The sequence below is a fragment of the Raphanus sativus genome, chromosome 9 (assembly GCF_000801105.2).
Source record: "Raphanus sativus cultivar WK10039 chromosome 9, ASM80110v3, whole genome shotgun sequence".
Taxonomy (NCBI): domain Eukaryota; kingdom Viridiplantae; phylum Streptophyta; class Magnoliopsida; order Brassicales; family Brassicaceae; genus Raphanus; species Raphanus sativus.
The window spans coordinates 35,913,426-35,932,023 of NC_079519.1; the positions used below are offsets into that span (position 1 = coordinate 35,913,426).

An 18,598-nucleotide genomic window follows, 5' to 3' on the forward strand; every position below is an offset into this window, starting at 1 on the left:
TTAAATGCAAAAATATTCTAAATACACTCTTTAAAATTACCAAAATATTTGTTATATTATTAGTGAAATTTTTCATCGTGTCAAAATCTAGTAATTGTTTAATCTCTCCGCTTTTCTATCTGGTTTACTCAAGTTCATAATGTCGACACAATTGTGCATTGCCTAATATTTTATTTATAATTTATTTTTCAAGTCAATTGTTTTTAATGATCCTCTTACCTTAGATAATTAACTAAAGTTGCGGTCGAAAAAGAATATATATTAACCAATGGAAGGTCGTCGTTGTCTTTGTCGTTTAAACTTATTTTATTCCATATTTCTTTCATGTTACTAAAATATCCATATTTTCTTAAGTTTAAAATAACCGTTTAACACATCGAAATGATGTAACACTGGTTAATGAAACTCCGCTAATTATTTGGATCGTGGGTTCAACATCTGTTATCGTGGAATGTCTCCATCCGAATGTAATTAGACGCCGGGCAGTACATGATCTTTCATGTTCTATCTTCCCAGTGGCAGTGAGTTAACTAGCTTTTATCAACTGTAAAGAGCTTTTTTTTTTTGTTTTTAACACTGGCTAACCAATTACATCATCATTTTGATAAAAAAAAAACAATTACATCATCATAGAATTATTACGCTTAAGTACATGTGTCCCATGCGATTTATTGATTTCGATGATATTTTAACAGTTAATTCAAAAAGGTCAATCGGTAAGAGAACAAGTTGGTCCGTGTCATCCAATAGAGATGGGGCCTTAATCCCTTTGATCTTCGGGCGCCATCTCCACGAATCTGAATCATGAACTAGATCCGACCTCCCACCAATTGACAATCATTTATAATATGCAACTGTTTATAAACCCTTGATCGACATGATAACCAACCGATGTGGGAATGTAGTGTTGATGATATCCTACGGTTCAAACTTCAAATAATCCTTTTTCATTAGACTATACGTGTCAGATTAGCCTTATAATCTATTAATTTAGGGATTGGTTTTTATCTACTACTTATAATTGTCATTTAGATTTGGGCTCTTTCATAGTTGTTACTAGAATATATCAAGCCTCCTATAAAATGAAACCTACCAACTTAAATTAAACCAAATCTTAACCGACATAGATAAATTGAACTTAACCAATAACATCTTTAAAATATTTTTGGTTATCTCTTAATATTATTAGATCATACAAAATTTAACCACTCTTAAATCAACAAGTTCCAAATCATTCCAAACATAAGAGAAAAAAATGTCTGACTCACAAATTATAACACCATTCAATTAAATATACATTTAATAAAATATATATATGTCAGATATATATATATATATATATATATATATAAATATTATACAAAAATATAAATAATATTTATATATATATATAAATAGTATACAAAAATATAAATAATATTATATACACATATATTAAAATTAAAATTTGACAAATCAATTTCCGCCCTTCAGGGCGGGTCAAAATCTAGTTTTAATTAAGTTACCCCATGCCCAAGTCACGTGCAAACATTCTAAAATCGGAAATCCTAATGTTCGTCACTACTCAAGTCTCAATACTCTAACCTAGTGTCGACTTCAACTTATCAGTTTTCGCGAAGCATCTCTCTTTGATATCATGTCGTAGCCTCAGAGAGGTTTAGGGTATTTACTTCTCGCCCACCGAACTATTTCTAGGGGTGTGAAAATAAGTTAGCTCACTCAACTTAGCTCAGTTCATGGTGAGCGAGTTCGGATCTTTCATGAGCTATATCAGCTTAGTTCATTTATTATATGAGTTTTAATATGCAAACTCGAACTCAGATCATCTGGATCATGAGTTAAATAAACTAACTCACGATCAGACGTAAATAGTAAAAATTATAAAAATAATTAGAAAATAAAAAATAAAATATTTCAAAATCAAAATTTAACTTTTAATATTTTTGGAAAATTATATAAATAAAAAATAAATTAAATACATTATATCCGTAAAATTTATGTATATACTCCATATATATGTAATGATATTTCCTCATTATTATTTATGTGAATTTGAAAGAAAAAAGAAAAATAAAGACCTAACTAAAAATTATTTAACAAAAAGATAAAATAAGTTTTAGTAATGACACCTAAATATAACAATCTAAGCATTGAGGATAACTGGTGTTTCAAAAAAAAACATGAAGGATAACTTTACAATTGACCGACCATTCAAAGAATCATGTGAAGTGTAATTGTGTAAATCAAATGTGTCATAAGTTTTATCCCAAGACCGGCTTTGGACCAATACAGGCTCTAGGATGTGATTTAGCTATTCTGGTTAATCAAAACTTTTAGGCTTAAGCCACATGTCCCAGACTCCCATGAGCTTTATTAATTTCCTATAATATATTAACAATTAATTCAAAAATGTCAACCGGTAAGAGAACAGGTTGGTCCATCTCATCCGATAGAGATGGAGCCTTAATCTTTCGATCTTCTGGGTACGATCTCCACGAATTTGAGTCATGAACTCCCACCAATTGACAATCATTTATAAGATGCAACTGTTTATAAACCCTTGATCGACATGATAACCAACAGATGTGGGAATATATAATGTAGGATATTCCACATCCACAGTTCAAATTATCCTTTTTCATAAGACCATACGTGTCAACTTACCCTTTTTAATTATGTTACCCATGCCCAAGTAACGTGCATACATTCTATAATTGGAAACTCTAATATTTATTAGATCATCTCATTATCTTCACGATCACAACCGTTGTCATCACTCTTCTTTCCTTCAAAAGCCAGTTCGACTTATATTTCCTGTGAAGCATCTCTCTCCGCCATCACCTCGTAGCTGCAGCACTCAACAGAAGCATAAGAGACGTTATTAGGTGTTTACTTCTCTTGCACGGAACCATCTCCAAGGTTAGGGTTTTGACATATGGAAAAAATCAGACTTCCTCAGAGTAGTATATTCCATTCATGGTAAATATTCAATCTTGTGTAGTTTTACTTTTTTTTACGGATTCGAATGTCCAAGAAAGGAATAATCATTGCATTTAAAAGGAAGACTTACTTAAGTAGTAAAAATGGTAATTCAGAACATACCCATTATGTAATATTTCTAAATAAAGAATCGAATCAATACGAATATACTAGTATAAGGAGATGAAGATGCATGCAAAGAATCTGCATAATTCGTTTTCTTTGTTACAACATCAATATGGGAGGCACAAAGCGTAAAATAAAGATTGAGGAGATCGAAAAGAAGACAGTGAAATCGGTTGCTTTCACGAAACGACGTAACGGTCTCTTCCGCAAAGCTGCTGAGCTCTGTCTTCTCTCTTCCTCTACTCAAATCGCAATCTTAGCGACTCCTCCTTCTACCAATTCTCACGCTGCTTTCTACTCCTTTGGCCACTCCTCTGTCGACCACGTTGTTTCCTCTCTGCTCAACGGTAGGTGTCCTCTTCCGACAGAACAAGAGAACAAGTCAGGATTAGGGTTTTGGTGGGAAGACGAAGGCTTTGAAAGATCGGAGAACATAGATGAACTGAAAGAAGCTACTGATGCGGTTTCCAGGATGTTGAACAATTTGAGGCTACGATTAGATGCTTTGAAGAGTAATCAAAGTGATGGAGATGTAGTGATCCATGAAGAGGAGGTTCTTCAGCTTTGTGACACCGAGAGGAACAACAACGAAGAGATGACGAATCAAATTACTAGACTTGAAGGAGCTTCTGGTTCTGGAAGTTGTTTGGTTGAGAATGTGGAGGATAATGATCTGCCTCATCATGAGGAATTTTTTAGTGATGCCAGGATTGATCAATTTTGATACGATGTTCTTTTACGCATCATGTCTCGTTTAGGTTTATAACTAACTAATCTAGCCGTGTATTTATTTATTTATCTAGTTTGTGCTTTTGACTTATTTGATTAGGCTTTGTGAAAAGCTTTGGGTTTGGTTTGTCGAGAAAGATAATAATGCAATACAATTTAACAATTTATACAGAGTTTTATACCTTATAATTAGTGTAAGCGCATATCAAGAAGTTGTAAAATTGTAAGGGTCAAAATCAGAGAGACCCAAAATTTACAGTGATTCTTTTTTTTAAAAATAAATTATATCGGCTGATCTGGTCGACATGGTGAGAAAAGCACTTAATGATACAAAGTGGACTATACAATACTGTTTGATTCGAGTTTAGAATGTGTTCTGATTAATGACAGTCGATTTTCATAGGATTGCTTTTACTTTGTAGAAAAAGGACCTGGCAATGACCGCAGCCCCCGTCGGCACATCAAATAGGTCGACATGGTGAAGAACACACTTAATGATACAGAATGGACTATACAATACTGTCTGATCTAAGTTTAGTATGTCTTTCGACTAATGACAGTCGATTTCATAGGATTGCTTCTGCTCTTGATAAGAAAGACCCGTCAATGACTGTGGCCGATGTCGGCACATCAAATAGGTTTTTAATGCTTAACACATGCAAGTGATCAGTTTGCCGTTTCGCCTATCGACTCCTTGGTAAGGCAAGAGTTTCAAACCCGATTTCTGGAGATAGACCGATCATCTATTACGAGCATCATGTAAACCACATGGATTGAAATTTAAACCTACACTGGTCAAGTAATAGATTCTTCCATATTGAAATAGAGTAAAGACAATTGATAACTTTTGATGGAATAAAAATAATGAAAAACATTTAAAAGCATCTCCAATTCATTGCTCCTCTATAAATTATAATAGCATTTAGAGATGAAATTACTTCAATCCACTTCTATTTTTTACTCTATAATAGAAACTAGATTTTGACCCGCGCTTCGAAAGCGCGGGTATTATTTTTTACTTTTATGAAATATATTATTTGTTTGTAATTATTGAACATATTTATTTTAGTAAAATTTTCTTTATAATAAATTTGACACACATAGTGTCTCTGGTAAACTATGTGTTTCTCTGACTTTGTTTTATTCCCTCTCCAATCAACATATCGAAGCGCGGATATTATTTTTTACTTTTATGAAATATATTATTTGTTTGTAATTATTGAATGTATTTATCTTAGTAAAAAAATTTTTATAATAAATTTGACCTCTGGTAAACTATGTATTTCTCTGGCTTTATTTTATTCCCTCTCCAATCAACATATTTATTTGGCTTGTTGTTAAAATAAATGATTTTAGAACGCAACTGTTTACTTTGATATTTTGTTTAAACAATGTGACATATTTCTGTATTAATTGTGTTCAATCAAATATTTACATTGTAATTTAAATTTGTATACAAATCAACATATTTGTGTAGTTTGTTATTAAGAAAATGATTTGAATCCAAATGTAAGTACTCTTATAGTGATTTTTTCAGTTCATATAATTTTTTAAAATATATTTATTTCAACTGAACCAATTAATATTTTGTTAAATTGGCCCGTGAAATATATTTTTATACATCGATATTCAAAAGATCTGGTAACTAACGATACTCAAAAGATCTGGACCGAATCAGGTTATATGGTTATTTTTGTTACAAATATCCGAACCCGTTTTAGATACATTGGTTATTTAGATATTTTTAGGTTCCTATACATCAGAACCGAATTCATCCAGATCTAGAATGATCCAACTCAAAATCCACACATAAGTTTATAATATTCAAGCGGGACTTGGTTACCAAAAAAAAAGGATACCCGAAAAGAACAACATGTACCTAAATAGACGGATAATGTTCATGTCTAAATGATTATATAAATTAATAAAAAAATTGTTTTATGTGTGTTTGCTAAATTAATTGAAATAGAAAGAGTTTTTTTTATCAAGTAAAATAATTATATGGAGTGGAAAATTAAGTGACAATAAATGTAGGACATTTTAAGTATTTTGATTTAAGTTATTATTTTATTCACAAAACATATTTTTTGAACTATGTTTTTGGGTACGTAATTTTCCACCGATTGTAACTAAAATAAAAATATTTTAGTAAAATAAAATAAACCAAATGTTTAATTATATGTAAAACCTAATTATTTAGCATTTTTGATTTTATAATTGGCACAAAGTTAATATTGATTAACTAATAAATAAAAATATGCACTATTATTATTATGGTAATATAATTAATGATGTAATTTATTATTAAGGTAATATAATTAATTTAATTGTTAAACTAAGTGAAATATGGAAACACAATTAATAGATACTACTATTCAAGTTTCCAAACACTCCATTTTTTATAGCTATAACCAAACACACCAAATTTTTTTATTAATCTTATCCAAGTATCCAAACGCACCGAATTTGTACTTCACCTTTAATAAGATAGATTTAAATTGATTTGAAATGCAGTGGTAGAATCTATAAATAAAAAACACAAAAAGGAAGTACTGAAAAGAAATTTCAAAACCCAAAAAAATCTATACCCGAAAAAAACGACTCGTACCTAAATGATCCGAATGTTTATGCCTAACTGATTTTGTAAAAAAATAAAAAAAATATATATTTTTATGTGTTTGACTAAAATATGTGAAATATTTTTTTAATAGTAATTTTACATATTAATAATGATCAATATATGGAGACATCAATTTGTTTAGATAAGTTTGGAATTACAATTAATTAATTTAAATTGATTTTAAATGTAGTGGTAAAATCTGTAAATAAAAAAATTACGAAAAGGAAATATCTTTTTTTTTATAAATGCAATGACTAAATATGTAAATAAAAGAAAGTAAATATACTGCTATCCATGTTTCCAAACAATTCTCATTTAATATTGTTATCCATGTTTCCAATCAAACTTTCTTTTTAAACTGCAATTCATGTTTCCAAACACACCGAAATTGTACTTCAGCTTTAATAAGATAGATTTCTATTTCTTTTTCTATTTATAGAGGAAAAAAATGCATTCTTCTATTTTTTTCTCTATATTTAGAGATTACTATTTTAGAGGAATATATCAAAGCATATTGTACTTCTATTATAGAGGTATTCCACATGTATACTGAATATTATTTGAGAAAATAACCCCACAAAATAATTCTCTGATCTAACTACTTGTCCTTGTGTCATAACAGAGATCTTAAGCCTCACAATCTCTTGAAGCCTTAGAATAATGGATCTTGGTTTAGCCATGAAGAAGCATACCCATGAGGTAGTTGATGTTGAGGAAACACAAGAAAATCAATTTTTTGTATTAGATGTGCCTGACCTCCGAGTACAAATATACTCAATACTAGAAAATTTTATTTTAGGGTATAAGATCCTAAATGTTAGTGTACATAAATAGACTGAAATAACATTACGAGCCAAATCCCTCAGTACTTTATGGCTTATCAACAGTAAGAAATAATATCGACCGGGTCAAATCATATGAAACCATTTGATCTCTCTCTTTATGCTGTTTCTGGGAAAACCTTGAGGAGAAAATCAGTGAACCGTTTAGCGTAAAGTGTAGGCTCGATGGCTGAAATTGACATTGGATCATACTGCATTGACTTGCAAGTATGTTCCATTCTCTTTTTCATGTTGTAGGCTTGCAGGATGTCGATGATGCCCATGTAAATAACCACATCATATACTTCAAAGAGCTCCACCGTTCCAGATTCCTCCTCGTCTTGACGGAGTTTGTGGTGGGCTTGAGCTGGCATGTTTACTCCTAGCTGTACCCGGAGCCTGAAGTTCAATTCCAGATGGTTGAGTGTTATATCTAGTGAACAAAAGATTAACTTGCAAGAGAATGGGAAGTGACTGACCTTGCAGTTCCAGGTAGAATGAGATCAACTTCTTTCTCCCCAGCAGCGAATGCTCGTAGTGTACTTCCTCTGATGTGAGGACCCGGGGCAGTATTAACGGAACTAGGTTCGTGAGTAACCAATAACAGTCCTTTTGGAGGAATGGATGGTTCTCGAGGCAAACCGACTGAAGAAGCACAACAGAAAGCATATTTATCTACGCTGGACGGAAGATATAAACTTAAATTAAATGAACATTAATTCGAGGTGAGGCCTACCTTCAACAGAAGCAACACTATCAGTTTCTTGATCTGACATTTCATGGGGAGGCTCTAGGATATCATTAAGTTGATCAGGAGCTCTAAAATGTAATCCCAACAGAAGACTGTAATCTATGATTTGCAGAGATTCCAAGAACGAGCAGTCTAACAAAATTTGCCTGCCATTTTCGAAACAAAGAGGTTCCACAAAAGATTAGACACACACAAGAATGCAAAACTAAAACAATTTCATTGTGCTTAGAGCACTGCAATTTAGATGATTAGGTGCATTGATAATTTAAAGATGATGGAAAATCCAAGAAAAGCATCAAACGAAAAATCACTAGTGGAACTAAGCTTAAGGACAGGCAGAGAGAATAGCAAGCATCTTATTTCTAAAACGTATGTATGAGACAGCAGTGAAACCAAAGACACTTGGTGTAACCTCTCCTCTCCACCAGATTTTTCTATCATCTTAATTACATTATTATAAAAACATTTACAAAATCATACGAAAAAAACTGCTTGACGAGTGAGATATGATCACAAGATGTTCCCAGAAACAGAAAGCAGGCTTATATGGAAACTCACATGACACATAAACCTAAAGAGTTGGTAGCAAAAACGAGAAAATATTATCATTCAAGTGACATGTACAGCCTATTTTTTTTACTGAAGCCAAAAACCATTATTAAAGGATTTGAGTAGAGAACTCACTTGAAGAGAGACTCTCGTAGAAGCTTGTCCATATGAAATTCATAAGCTAGATCAAGATCTTTCATGGTAGTCTTTTCTCTGATTTTGCTCTTTTCTGTAAATCTCCCCTGAGTAGAGCCCTTAAGGTCATAGCGGCGATGAATCTTCAACTCTGTGCAAAACATATTCCCCATGACCACAAAGCGTACCTATCAGAGCCGCACAACGATTTATTCTAAAAGAAACGGAATATAATGACTCTTAAGATATATAAGATAGATCAAACATGTCCTTACCTTTTTTCCCCACTTGAGTTTTAATCTGTGTACTCCAAAAAACTTCGTTATGAGCGTGTTTTCATGGTCCCCTACATGTTCATAGTACCTCGGTAACATCCTAAGTAGAACCTACAGGAAAAAAAAAGATGCTTTCAGTCATAAATTAAATAAGATCCTGCGATGTTTAAAGACAAAGACTAGACTCCATAGGCATTGTCTAAAAGACTAAAAGGGAGCAAGAAAAAGAAACAAAAGGACCAAGAATCAGGCCCCACAACCAAAAATAAAGGTAATAGCTTGGTTTAAGTTATACTATATAAAACCTTTAACTCAGATCTTTTTAATGTCTTGATCACAAATCTGTCATCGTGAGAGAGGTAGAAGATACTGCCACTTTTCCCAGGTGAGGAAATTTCCCTCAGACCATCATCACCACAGATAGACATCATGTAGTCTGCAGCATCTAGTTTGAACATCTCCCTCAAATTCCTATGACATGCCATTGAAAAACATGCACAGTAAATAATCTGAGGAACATAGTAATCTTGAATACAGTAGACTTATTGATGGAAACTTTTAATGCAACTGTTCCTTGAGTCTAAAGCGTTTTTGGTATAATGGAGGAAGAAAACATGTTAACCTGAAAACCATAGGGCAATAGTCTTTCCAATCGAAATCAATGGACTTATGTGAAGGCGTATACTGGGAACCATCTCTGGGGAAGAACATAGTGATTCTAGCTCTTTCGCCAAAGTCAGAAGCACGAACTTCCCTCCGAGGCACCGGCGTGATTTTCCCAACAGTATACCTGTGCAAGCAACTTCAAAAGTTATACTGCGTAAGAGGAACAACTAGTACAAAAGGTCTAGCCTTGGTTTACCTTATACCGAGTTGGAGATTAAGCATCAGATAATAGTTCCATTTCCCCCCTAGAAAGGACACACAGGCGCTAATCGTAACCTCTTTAGGCCCATCCAGAGGTCTAGCCTTGCGTGACATGTCAATAGAACTCATAATCCGCTCTTTAATCAAAACTCCTTGCATGTACTCCCTTTCAAACACTATAGGGTTCTTCCCGCGCCCCTCGCTTTGACCAGAGTCACCAGACCGCGCAGACTTGGACAACGGCCCATGACCCATATAATCTCTCGGAGGATCACTCGTACTCCAGTTCTCATCATGGAACCTCTCAGACATTCTCCCCGAGTTTCTTGTGGTTATCTCAGAAACAGTCCTCGACACAGCTTTCGAACTCCGTATCTCCTCGAGGTTTAACGACGATTCATGAGAGAGGATAAAGTTCCCGGTGTCGTTATAACCGAAATGCCGATGCCACTTCTTTAAAGACGGGTGTTTACTCCCGGCAGGATAGTAAACACCCGTCCCATCTTTCAGCCCACGCGACCAGGTTCCGAAATAGAAACCTCCATCAGCGTACTTATAAACCCCAGAGCCATGTCTAAGACCGTTCAACCAAAACCCGTTGAAGAGATCACCGTTCCCCCAGCTCATAACCCCTCTCCCAGACATTTTACCTTTTTTCCAGTTCCCAATGAACCTGTTTCCGTTACTCCAAGTGTAACTGCCACTCCCATCTTGCAACCCTTCTCTCCAAGACCCATCGTACGAGTCCGAGTTGGGATACTCTTTCCTGCCTAGCCCGTGGCGCACGTTCATCCTCCAGGATCCGCTGTAGACGGATCCGTCGGGGGATGTCAACGTGCCGAAGCCGTGAAGGTAACCTCCAGAGAAGTCACCTTCGTATTTGGCTCCGGATAGCCATTGAATCTTTCCTTTCCCTGAGATTTTGCCTTCTTCCCAATCACCTTCGTAGGTGATTCCATCAGACCACGCGTACTTGCCTTTCCCGTGAGGAAGTGTTCCTCTGAGTTGACCAGAGTAAACGTCACCGTTTGAGAACTCTCTCTCTTCAGGCCTGAGGTGAAATACCAAAAAAAAAAATCATACCTCAGATCTGAACAACCAAAAAAAAATGGAAGGAAGGGAAAAATTAATCACACACCTTGTTTCCATCTTGACAAGCAAGCACTCACTTTGGTGATTCGATTCTTACAACATTTTATATAGTACTCAATAATTGTGGATCATTCTTAACTCTTTTGAGTTTATAATCAGATGCAAATCATACCAATCATTACTTCTTCCACCATTAACTAGCTGGCATTCACCAATGATGCATCCCTGTCAAAGCATCCATTCAGTTTTAAACCAAAACTAAGGTTCAAACAGCTCAAAGCACATAGTCTTCAATCCGATTTTTTAAGTAATTTTAGAAGTAAATAGACCAAAAAAAAAAAAGAAAGAGAGAGAACACCATCGTTGAAGTAAAAATACTGAGCAGTAACTAAGGAATCACGCGGAAAATGACTTTACGAGCTAGTAAGACGATGAGATAATCGAGGAACAGAGAGAGAGCCAGATTCAAAATGATAGCAATCCGATAATCATCGAATACTCACCACCAGTCCCTTGAAGCTGAGAAGGAGAAGCAGAGGAAGAAGGAGAAGGAAACCTTAGATTGAAGAAAGGATGATTAGTCTTCGTTGTTGTTGCTTCAATCGGAGACTCTCTTCTTGTCTAAATGTGTTGTTGCCCATGCACGAAGCTCTTCTCCTTTCTCTCTCTCTCAGTCTTTGGAGTTTTTTTTTTTTGTTTTTCTTAATTGAATTTTCCGATCTGGTTTTTGTTTTATTTTTAAATATTTGAAAAGTTTTTATTATTTTTTCTGTTCTGTGGCCTCCCACCACAAGGTCGGTTTTTCGATTTTTTTTGTTTGGGATTGTACGGTTCAAACCGAAGACCTAATAAGGTTAAAAAAACTAGTATAGGGCTGCTATAGAGTATAGACTGGTACAATCATTAGTCAATTTGTGTTCTAACTTCCCCTAATAAATACTAGCGCAAATGTATCTGATAACATGAAATAGAAATTCTAAAAAAGTAGTCTGTGAAGAGAATAATCTTCAAAATAATATATTTTAAGAATAAAATGATTAAATTGTTCTAGGGAATTCTAAATTTTCAATAAACTTGATACCACCTTTTAAATTGAAATAAAGTGAAAAAGACTTTTTAACTTTTAATAAATGCTACTCTCTCTCTCTGTTTCTTTTTATATGATATTTGAGGATAAACATACAAATTAAGAAAAAAATCTACTTTTGTTAAAACCAATTGATTTCAACAAAAAGTAACTAAAAATAACTAATCATTACTATTCTTTAGAATAAGACAAAAATGACACATTACTTTTTAATATTTTAACTAATATTTTAATATTTTACCTAATTTTTTTTTAAATATCATACAACAAATTGAAACAAAAACATTTTTCAAAACATTATATAAAAAGAAATGGAGGGAGTATTTTAACAATTTTTCTTCGTATATGCTATATCAAAACAAAAATATGTTTTAATATTATCATATAGTATTTCTCTAGTAAATATTGTTTTCTTAGTGATTAAAATATGAATTTTATGGTTCATAAATATTTTTAAACTATGGGTTAGATTTTTAGAAGATGTGGTTTCTGAATAGATTAGTGAAAACAAAGTTTTAAAAAATTTCTAATATGGTATAATTCTTTGTTATAGTGTAATATAGTTAATTAGATTATCATGGAATCATGTAAAGCTGGATGAAATTTTATATTGAAATTGTATTTATAAGGTAATGTAAAAAAAAGTTGTCTTTATAAGGTCAAATCTACAAATAGCATTTTAATTATCGTATTTCTAAAATAGCATTCAATGAAAAAGTCACTAATAACATTTGTGTCATGATAAAATAAACGAACAAAACAGTTTTTCAGAAAATAATTTGTATAGAAATTTTTGAATACTTAAAAAAAAATCTTAAGGTATTCCAAAATGTACATTCAAAAATGTTTTCTTAAATGCACTTTTATAAAATTTTACTTACATTTTTAAACATGTTATACATATTTAACATTATTTTCTTAATTTAGAAGAATGTTATACATATTCAGAAATGTCTTCCTCAATATTCAATAATTTAAATTTTAGAAAATTCTTCATAAATACACATGTATAATGGTATTTCTAAATATACATTCAAGAACGTTATCTTAAATACACATTTATTAATGTTTTTCTAACTTGTAAAAGATTTTATACATATTTGCAATATTTTCTCACATTTAAGAAAATGTTATACATATTCAAAATATATATTTTTAAACATGCGTATAACTCAAAATCAATTATGGTTTGCCATTCTAAATGCTTAATTTAAAAGATAACATTTTTTTATTTGGTTAAGGATATATGGTTGTAAAAATAAAAGAAAACATTTCCATCCACCCAAGGTTTAAAAATGAATTAAGGATTGTGAACTTTTTGTTTGCACATAAGGTGATGAACAATGGTTAGTGTTAAGTAGGCCAGATTTGTCAATTTGGGAGTAACAAGTTTTGGACTTTTGATCCCGAATCTTCCTACGAATATATTATAATAAGTAAAAGAAAAAATCCACTACAGTTAAACTGAGACGTTCACTATTGTGTTTGTCTCATTAGATTACTTTATTTAACTCATTAGATCAATAATTGGTTGAAAAAGTTTGTTTAAGACTTGTCTAATATTTATAATAGAAAAATTTCTAATACTTAGGTTAATGTAGATATTTATGTTGATTTTACTACGAACTGCATCATACATAGAGTACCATTCCACTGGAGATTCTAATGATTTTATGTCTTTTTGAGTCTTCAAGAACCGCCTAAGAGCATTTTTTATTAGCGAAAATTCTAACTAGGACGCGTTGGTCAAGAGTAGTGAAAGGGTTCGGTTGAAACTACTACAATCTAGGTTTGATTTGCACTGACCACCTAGTTGCGTTTTAAATGGAATTAATAGTTTCAAGTGTATGAAGATGCAAAGCCTCATGTCGATTAGTATTTAGATCTAGAAATCATTTAAAAACACACCGTGGTTATCAAAAAAAAAACTTTAAGTATCTCATTTGTATTAATATTCCATTTTTAGTTATTAAATTTTGAAGAAAAAAAAGAAAAAATAATTGTTGATATAAAAGCATATGTTAAAATTAAATTAAAGTATGTTACAAATTTTTTTAGAAAATCAAATGAAAAGTTATATTATTTTTCTTCTCCTTTTCTTATTTTTCATTTATTTAATCATAATATATCCATTGATAATTATCAATGCTTAGAATCTCATTTGATTATATTTATCGATAAAGATGTATATCAGACAGGGTTGGTACTGTCAACGAACAGATATGAATGATGTTATAATGGGGCTATGAATCTTCGACGAAGTCTATCACTTTTACATGCGAAATATGAAATTTTGATTTGGGCTATAAAATGCATGAAGACCTTACAGTTCTCAAACGTAGTATTTGTAACGAATTGTTTTCAACTGGTGAAGATGGTATCATCCTCTAAAGAATGATCACTGTTTACTACACACATAGAGGAATTTTGCCATAGTAAAATTTTTTTCTCTAATTTCAAGATCAGATATGTTCAAAAAGCATAAAATACAGTGACGGATAAGTTTGCACGTGGTGCGATGAATTCACTTTCAACTATGTTATATGTTAATTCACTACTTCTGATTTGACTTTCTGAATCGGTGGTTTTCTAGGCGTTTAGCCAAACATGTTGTCAAAAATGTACATCAGACTCATTTTAGATAATGGACGGTGAAAACATATATTTTTTATTTGGTAAAGCTACTCTTTTTAAAAATGATTCTTCGCATCTGATTAAATCTTATATGTTGAATAATCTAAAATTGTATCAGATACTTTGTTTTTTTGGCCAAAGTAGATCGTATGAATATTAGAAAACGGATTGAATATCGTCCAACATATTCAATAAACAATGGTTCGTTTGACTAGAAGTTTAGTGATCATAGTAGATTTCATTGCACTCCTAATTTGATTTTTATTGGAAGGGATGCTTTACATTATGTTATGGATATTAGTGCGGACTAGTTCCTGACCTGAATGGATTATTTGGATAGAAAGCGCAGATACTTTCTAGTTTACGGAAGAAAAAAAACATAATCAATAAACAAGTAAAAATTTGGGTTGATCTATATGTTGATCTGTTAGTTCAAAAAAAAACTATGTTGATCTATATGCATGGTTTGTCGAATTCGCCATATTTCTGAACGTGTCCTTTTATCATAAACAGCCAACGCGTAAATTATCTATTTCTCGCTAAAACTTTTAGATTGAGTAATAGAAATCTAAATAATTGTAGGTTTGTTTTTTTCAAAAAAAAAATCTGCTATCCCAGAAAAAATTTCAATGGTTGGAACTTTATTTCTAAACGTTGTTCTGGAAATGTATGGATATATAAACTTATAACATTCTAGTTATTAAAATATTTAAAGTAAGAAAAAATTAATACCTAATATCTTACTTTCGCAGCTATAGTATATTCAAAACTCAACGAAGACATAATTCACCAATGGAAACTCATTTTAGGTCTCAGTTCAACTCTTCATGAAAGAAAAGGTCAAACTTAGACGATGTCAGTTTTTAATTATTGCTAATAGCCAAACTTTGGTATGAGTAAGATCCAAAATCTTCGACAATTACTAGACTAGAAACACTACATGAACGTGACCGTTTAATTATTTACGTGTTTACGGCGAATCTGCCATTAATGCGATTGTTTTCATACGAACGTGAATTCAAAATTTGCTACGAATATCTTAAAATATAGAGGTGGAGTGGATGGTATGCATGCATATGTATTTTAAATATCTGGATCCACCCGAACATGACCAAACACAAGAAGACAACATCGATCTATCCTTACGAAAATACTAGTGTCTTAATTTTAGTTCAACGTTCAAAGCATCCAATGAACAAATTTTCCAGAATACAATTGTAATTTATATAAATTATAAGCGTGAGTCATCATTGCGTATGGGAAACTATACTACAGTCACAAAACCGAAATTCATCGTTGTGGTCTTTCATCGTCATCGTATATATAGCTACAAAGCACACCAAAATTGACATTAAAAATCATATATACATTAGTGACAAAAAGATGTAGCTGTCATAAAAAAAAGATGTAGCTGTCAAAAAAATACCTGAAATACCACGTTTTTCATTGCATGTATAACACAATAGAACACAATTTACTTATTTAATTTAAATAGAACCCATCTAAATTTTTTTGGGTAAAAAACCCATCTAGTTTTGGTAACCAAAACGTACAAGAAAGTTTACATATCGTTTCAATTCGAGACCACAATATTCGACTGTTTTTTGTTGTATCTCATATTCTTTTTGTTTTAGGATATTTTCGAGTGAATTGTAAATTTGGACATGTCTGTTCGGTTTTGAATGTTTGGGTTTGTTGACTCTATACGTAGACTAAGAGCATCGACTTCATTACCATAGTATGGAAGTAAAAATGATATGACCCTATTTTATTTTGGAATAAAAAAATTAAATCTATAAAAGTAGTAATATATTTATTTTATTTTTGATTACTCTGTTTTTATTATAAATTGGAATATGATTTAGAGTAAAACTTATTCCATTTAAAATAAAAATTGGAGTAATATATGGAATAAAACAAATCAAATAAAGTGGTTAGTTGGAATGTAGCTTTAAAACTTTTGATACAAAATTAGTATGTAAATTTTTACCGTAGTCTATGCACTGTAACGGTAAAAAAATAAAAATAAAATAATATGAATATATTTTTACAGCCATATATTTTTCTACAACTGATAGTTTTAAAAATTGTATATATAAATTAAAGTTAAAGAAAGTTTGTATAACTCAACCAATCACCCACAAAATTAAAAAGTCAAACAAAATTATGAAAAAATGTATTTATAGTGACCGGCCGACGGTTCCATATTGGTTAGAGACTGATTTTAACCGGTTAATTCTATACCTTTAAAAAAATATTTGTATTTATTTTTCTCCCAGTTTTGCATAATTTTTCTGTCATTTTTTTTGTAACATGGCTTTATCGAATATAAGTTGCATTCTCTCTGTTATCGAATATCCTCGAAGATCATAGAAAGGTAAGATCTTATATCACGATTGAAAGATCTGCTGAAAGTTAATATCTCTACTATCTTTACGTCATTCATAAAAATATATTGTATGTGCAAATTTTTCTCTGTCAAAATTCCTTTTTCAAAGTTTGCGATGAGATGCGTACGAAATTCTTTACACAGTGTTTTTATTGGTCGACGCATCTATGAACAAGAAGAAAACTTCAAAAGTAAACGGTAAGCAGTAAATGCATATCACTATTTCTGTCTTTTCTTCTGAAAAAAACAATCATTTAACTTCTGTTTGCTTTAAAAATTCTATTCAGGTTTTTATAAAGAACAGAAAGAGTTGTTCGAAATGAAAAGGACGAAATAATTAATTGAAAACACAAGAGTAGCATGTGATTGTATAGAAAGCATATGTAACATTAAATTAAATAAAATAAAAAGATGTTGTTGTCACGTAACGCATCGAGACAAAAGAAAAGAGAATGGCCCGCTTCGGTCTCTGCCTTTAATTTGTCCCTCTCCTTGCCGTACTCCTAGTTGCTAAGTATCAAGATCTTACATTCTTTAAGTATCTTATTATAATATGATAATCACTAATTTAATATCAAACTAGATTAGGACCCGCCCTAAAGGGCGGAAATTGATTTGTCAAATTTCAATTAATAATATATGGTATTTATAATATGTGTATATAATATTATATATATTTTGTGTAACATTTATATATATATATACATATTAGACATATATATAATATTTTATTAAATATATATAGAATTTAATAGTGTTATAATTTGTGTTGTACTTGTTATTAGTTTGTATTTAATCTTCTTTCATTTTTAGTATAATAATTTGTCTTGTCACACTTTTTACCTTTTAACTTATACACATAGTTATGCACATAGTCTCGTAAAATGTAATATATAAAAAACATATTTAAAAAATCTACTGACCATATGCCACCATTATTTGGTTGTTTGAACAAAAAAAATCATGTTCTTGCAGAACTGTGTATGTTGTGATATGATGTAGGTGAAGAGTAAATATATGGAAGTAAAGTTAGTGATACGAACATGAGCCTATGTTGGTCTATGCCACAATTATTTGGTTTTTGGAAGATCAATGAGCATAAGCATACAAGGTCTTTGTATACTTACGTTGTAAATGAGTCGGATATTTTTTTTCTTATGTCTGGAATGATATGGAACTCGTTGATTTAAAAATGGTTCAGTTTTATATGATCTAATTATATTAAGAGATTAACCAAAAATATTATAAAAGTGTTACTGGTTAGGTTTCTTTAACTAATCTATGGTGGTTAAGTTTTGGTTTAATTTAAGTTGGTAGGTTGCATTGTATATGAGGCATGATATATTTTAGCAACAACTATGAAAGAGTCCAAAATTTAAATGAAAACTTCAAATAATAGATAATCCCTAAATTAATAGATTAGATTTCAAATAAGCAAGTCTCTAATGTGAATCTGATTCGTTCCCCACCCACCAAACGATGGGTCGATCCTATCCACGATGCCCAATTTCTTATATACATATAACTGGCGCCTAACCTTACAC

General features: G+C 31.6%; 2 protein-coding genes across 3 annotated transcripts; one reads left to right on the forward strand and one right to left on the reverse strand.

Moving 5' to 3' along the window:
- Window positions 1-3,187: 3,187 nt before the first annotated feature.
- On the forward strand, window positions 3,188-3,829 carry LOC108825396 (agamous-like MADS-box protein AGL97). Its single transcript, XM_018598690.2, has one exon. It carries the CDS (start codon window positions 3,218-3,220, stop codon window positions 3,827-3,829), a length of 612 nt encoding a protein of 203 aa, XP_018454192.1. The 5' UTR covers window positions 3,188-3,217.
- A 3,394-nt stretch (window positions 3,830-7,223) lies between these two features.
- LOC108828451 (phosphatidylinositol 4-phosphate 5-kinase 8) lies at window positions 7,224-11,660 on the reverse strand. Of its 2 annotated transcripts, none has more exons than XM_018602154.2 (10): window positions 11,448-11,660; window positions 10,991-11,169; window positions 9,848-10,903; window positions 9,608-9,775; window positions 9,291-9,456; window positions 8,986-9,096; window positions 8,711-8,898; window positions 8,012-8,172; window positions 7,755-7,920; window positions 7,224-7,674 (listed from the first exon to the last, which is right to left on the reverse strand). In XM_018602154.2, exons 2-10 carry the CDS (start codon window positions 10,999-11,001, stop codon window positions 7,395-7,397), a joined length of 2,307 nt encoding a protein of 768 aa, XP_018457656.1. In that variant the 5' UTR covers window positions 11,002-11,169; window positions 11,448-11,660; the 3' UTR covers window positions 7,224-7,394. The 2 variants fall into 2 exon arrangements, with proteins under 2 accessions (XP_018457656.1, XP_018457657.1); XM_018602155.2 differs by having other exon boundaries at window positions 11,501-11,656.
- Between the last annotated feature and the right edge of the window lie 6,938 nt (window positions 11,661-18,598).

Excerpts from the sequence above, each read along its gene's own strand:
- LOC108825396 (XM_018598690.2), top strand. The coding sequence starts at position 3,218 with ATGGGAGGCACAAAGCGTAAAATAAAGATTGAGGAGATCGAAAAGAAG.
- LOC108828451 (XM_018602154.2), bottom strand. Across the intron at positions 9,776-9,847 it reads AATCTCCAACTCGGTATAAG|GTATACTGTTGGGAAAATCA; the intron begins GTAAACCAAGGC and ends TTGCTTGCACAG. Across the intron at positions 9,457-9,607 it reads TATTGCCCTATGGTTTTCAG|GAATTTGAGGGAGATGTTCA; the intron begins GTTAACATGTTT and ends GGCATGTCATAG.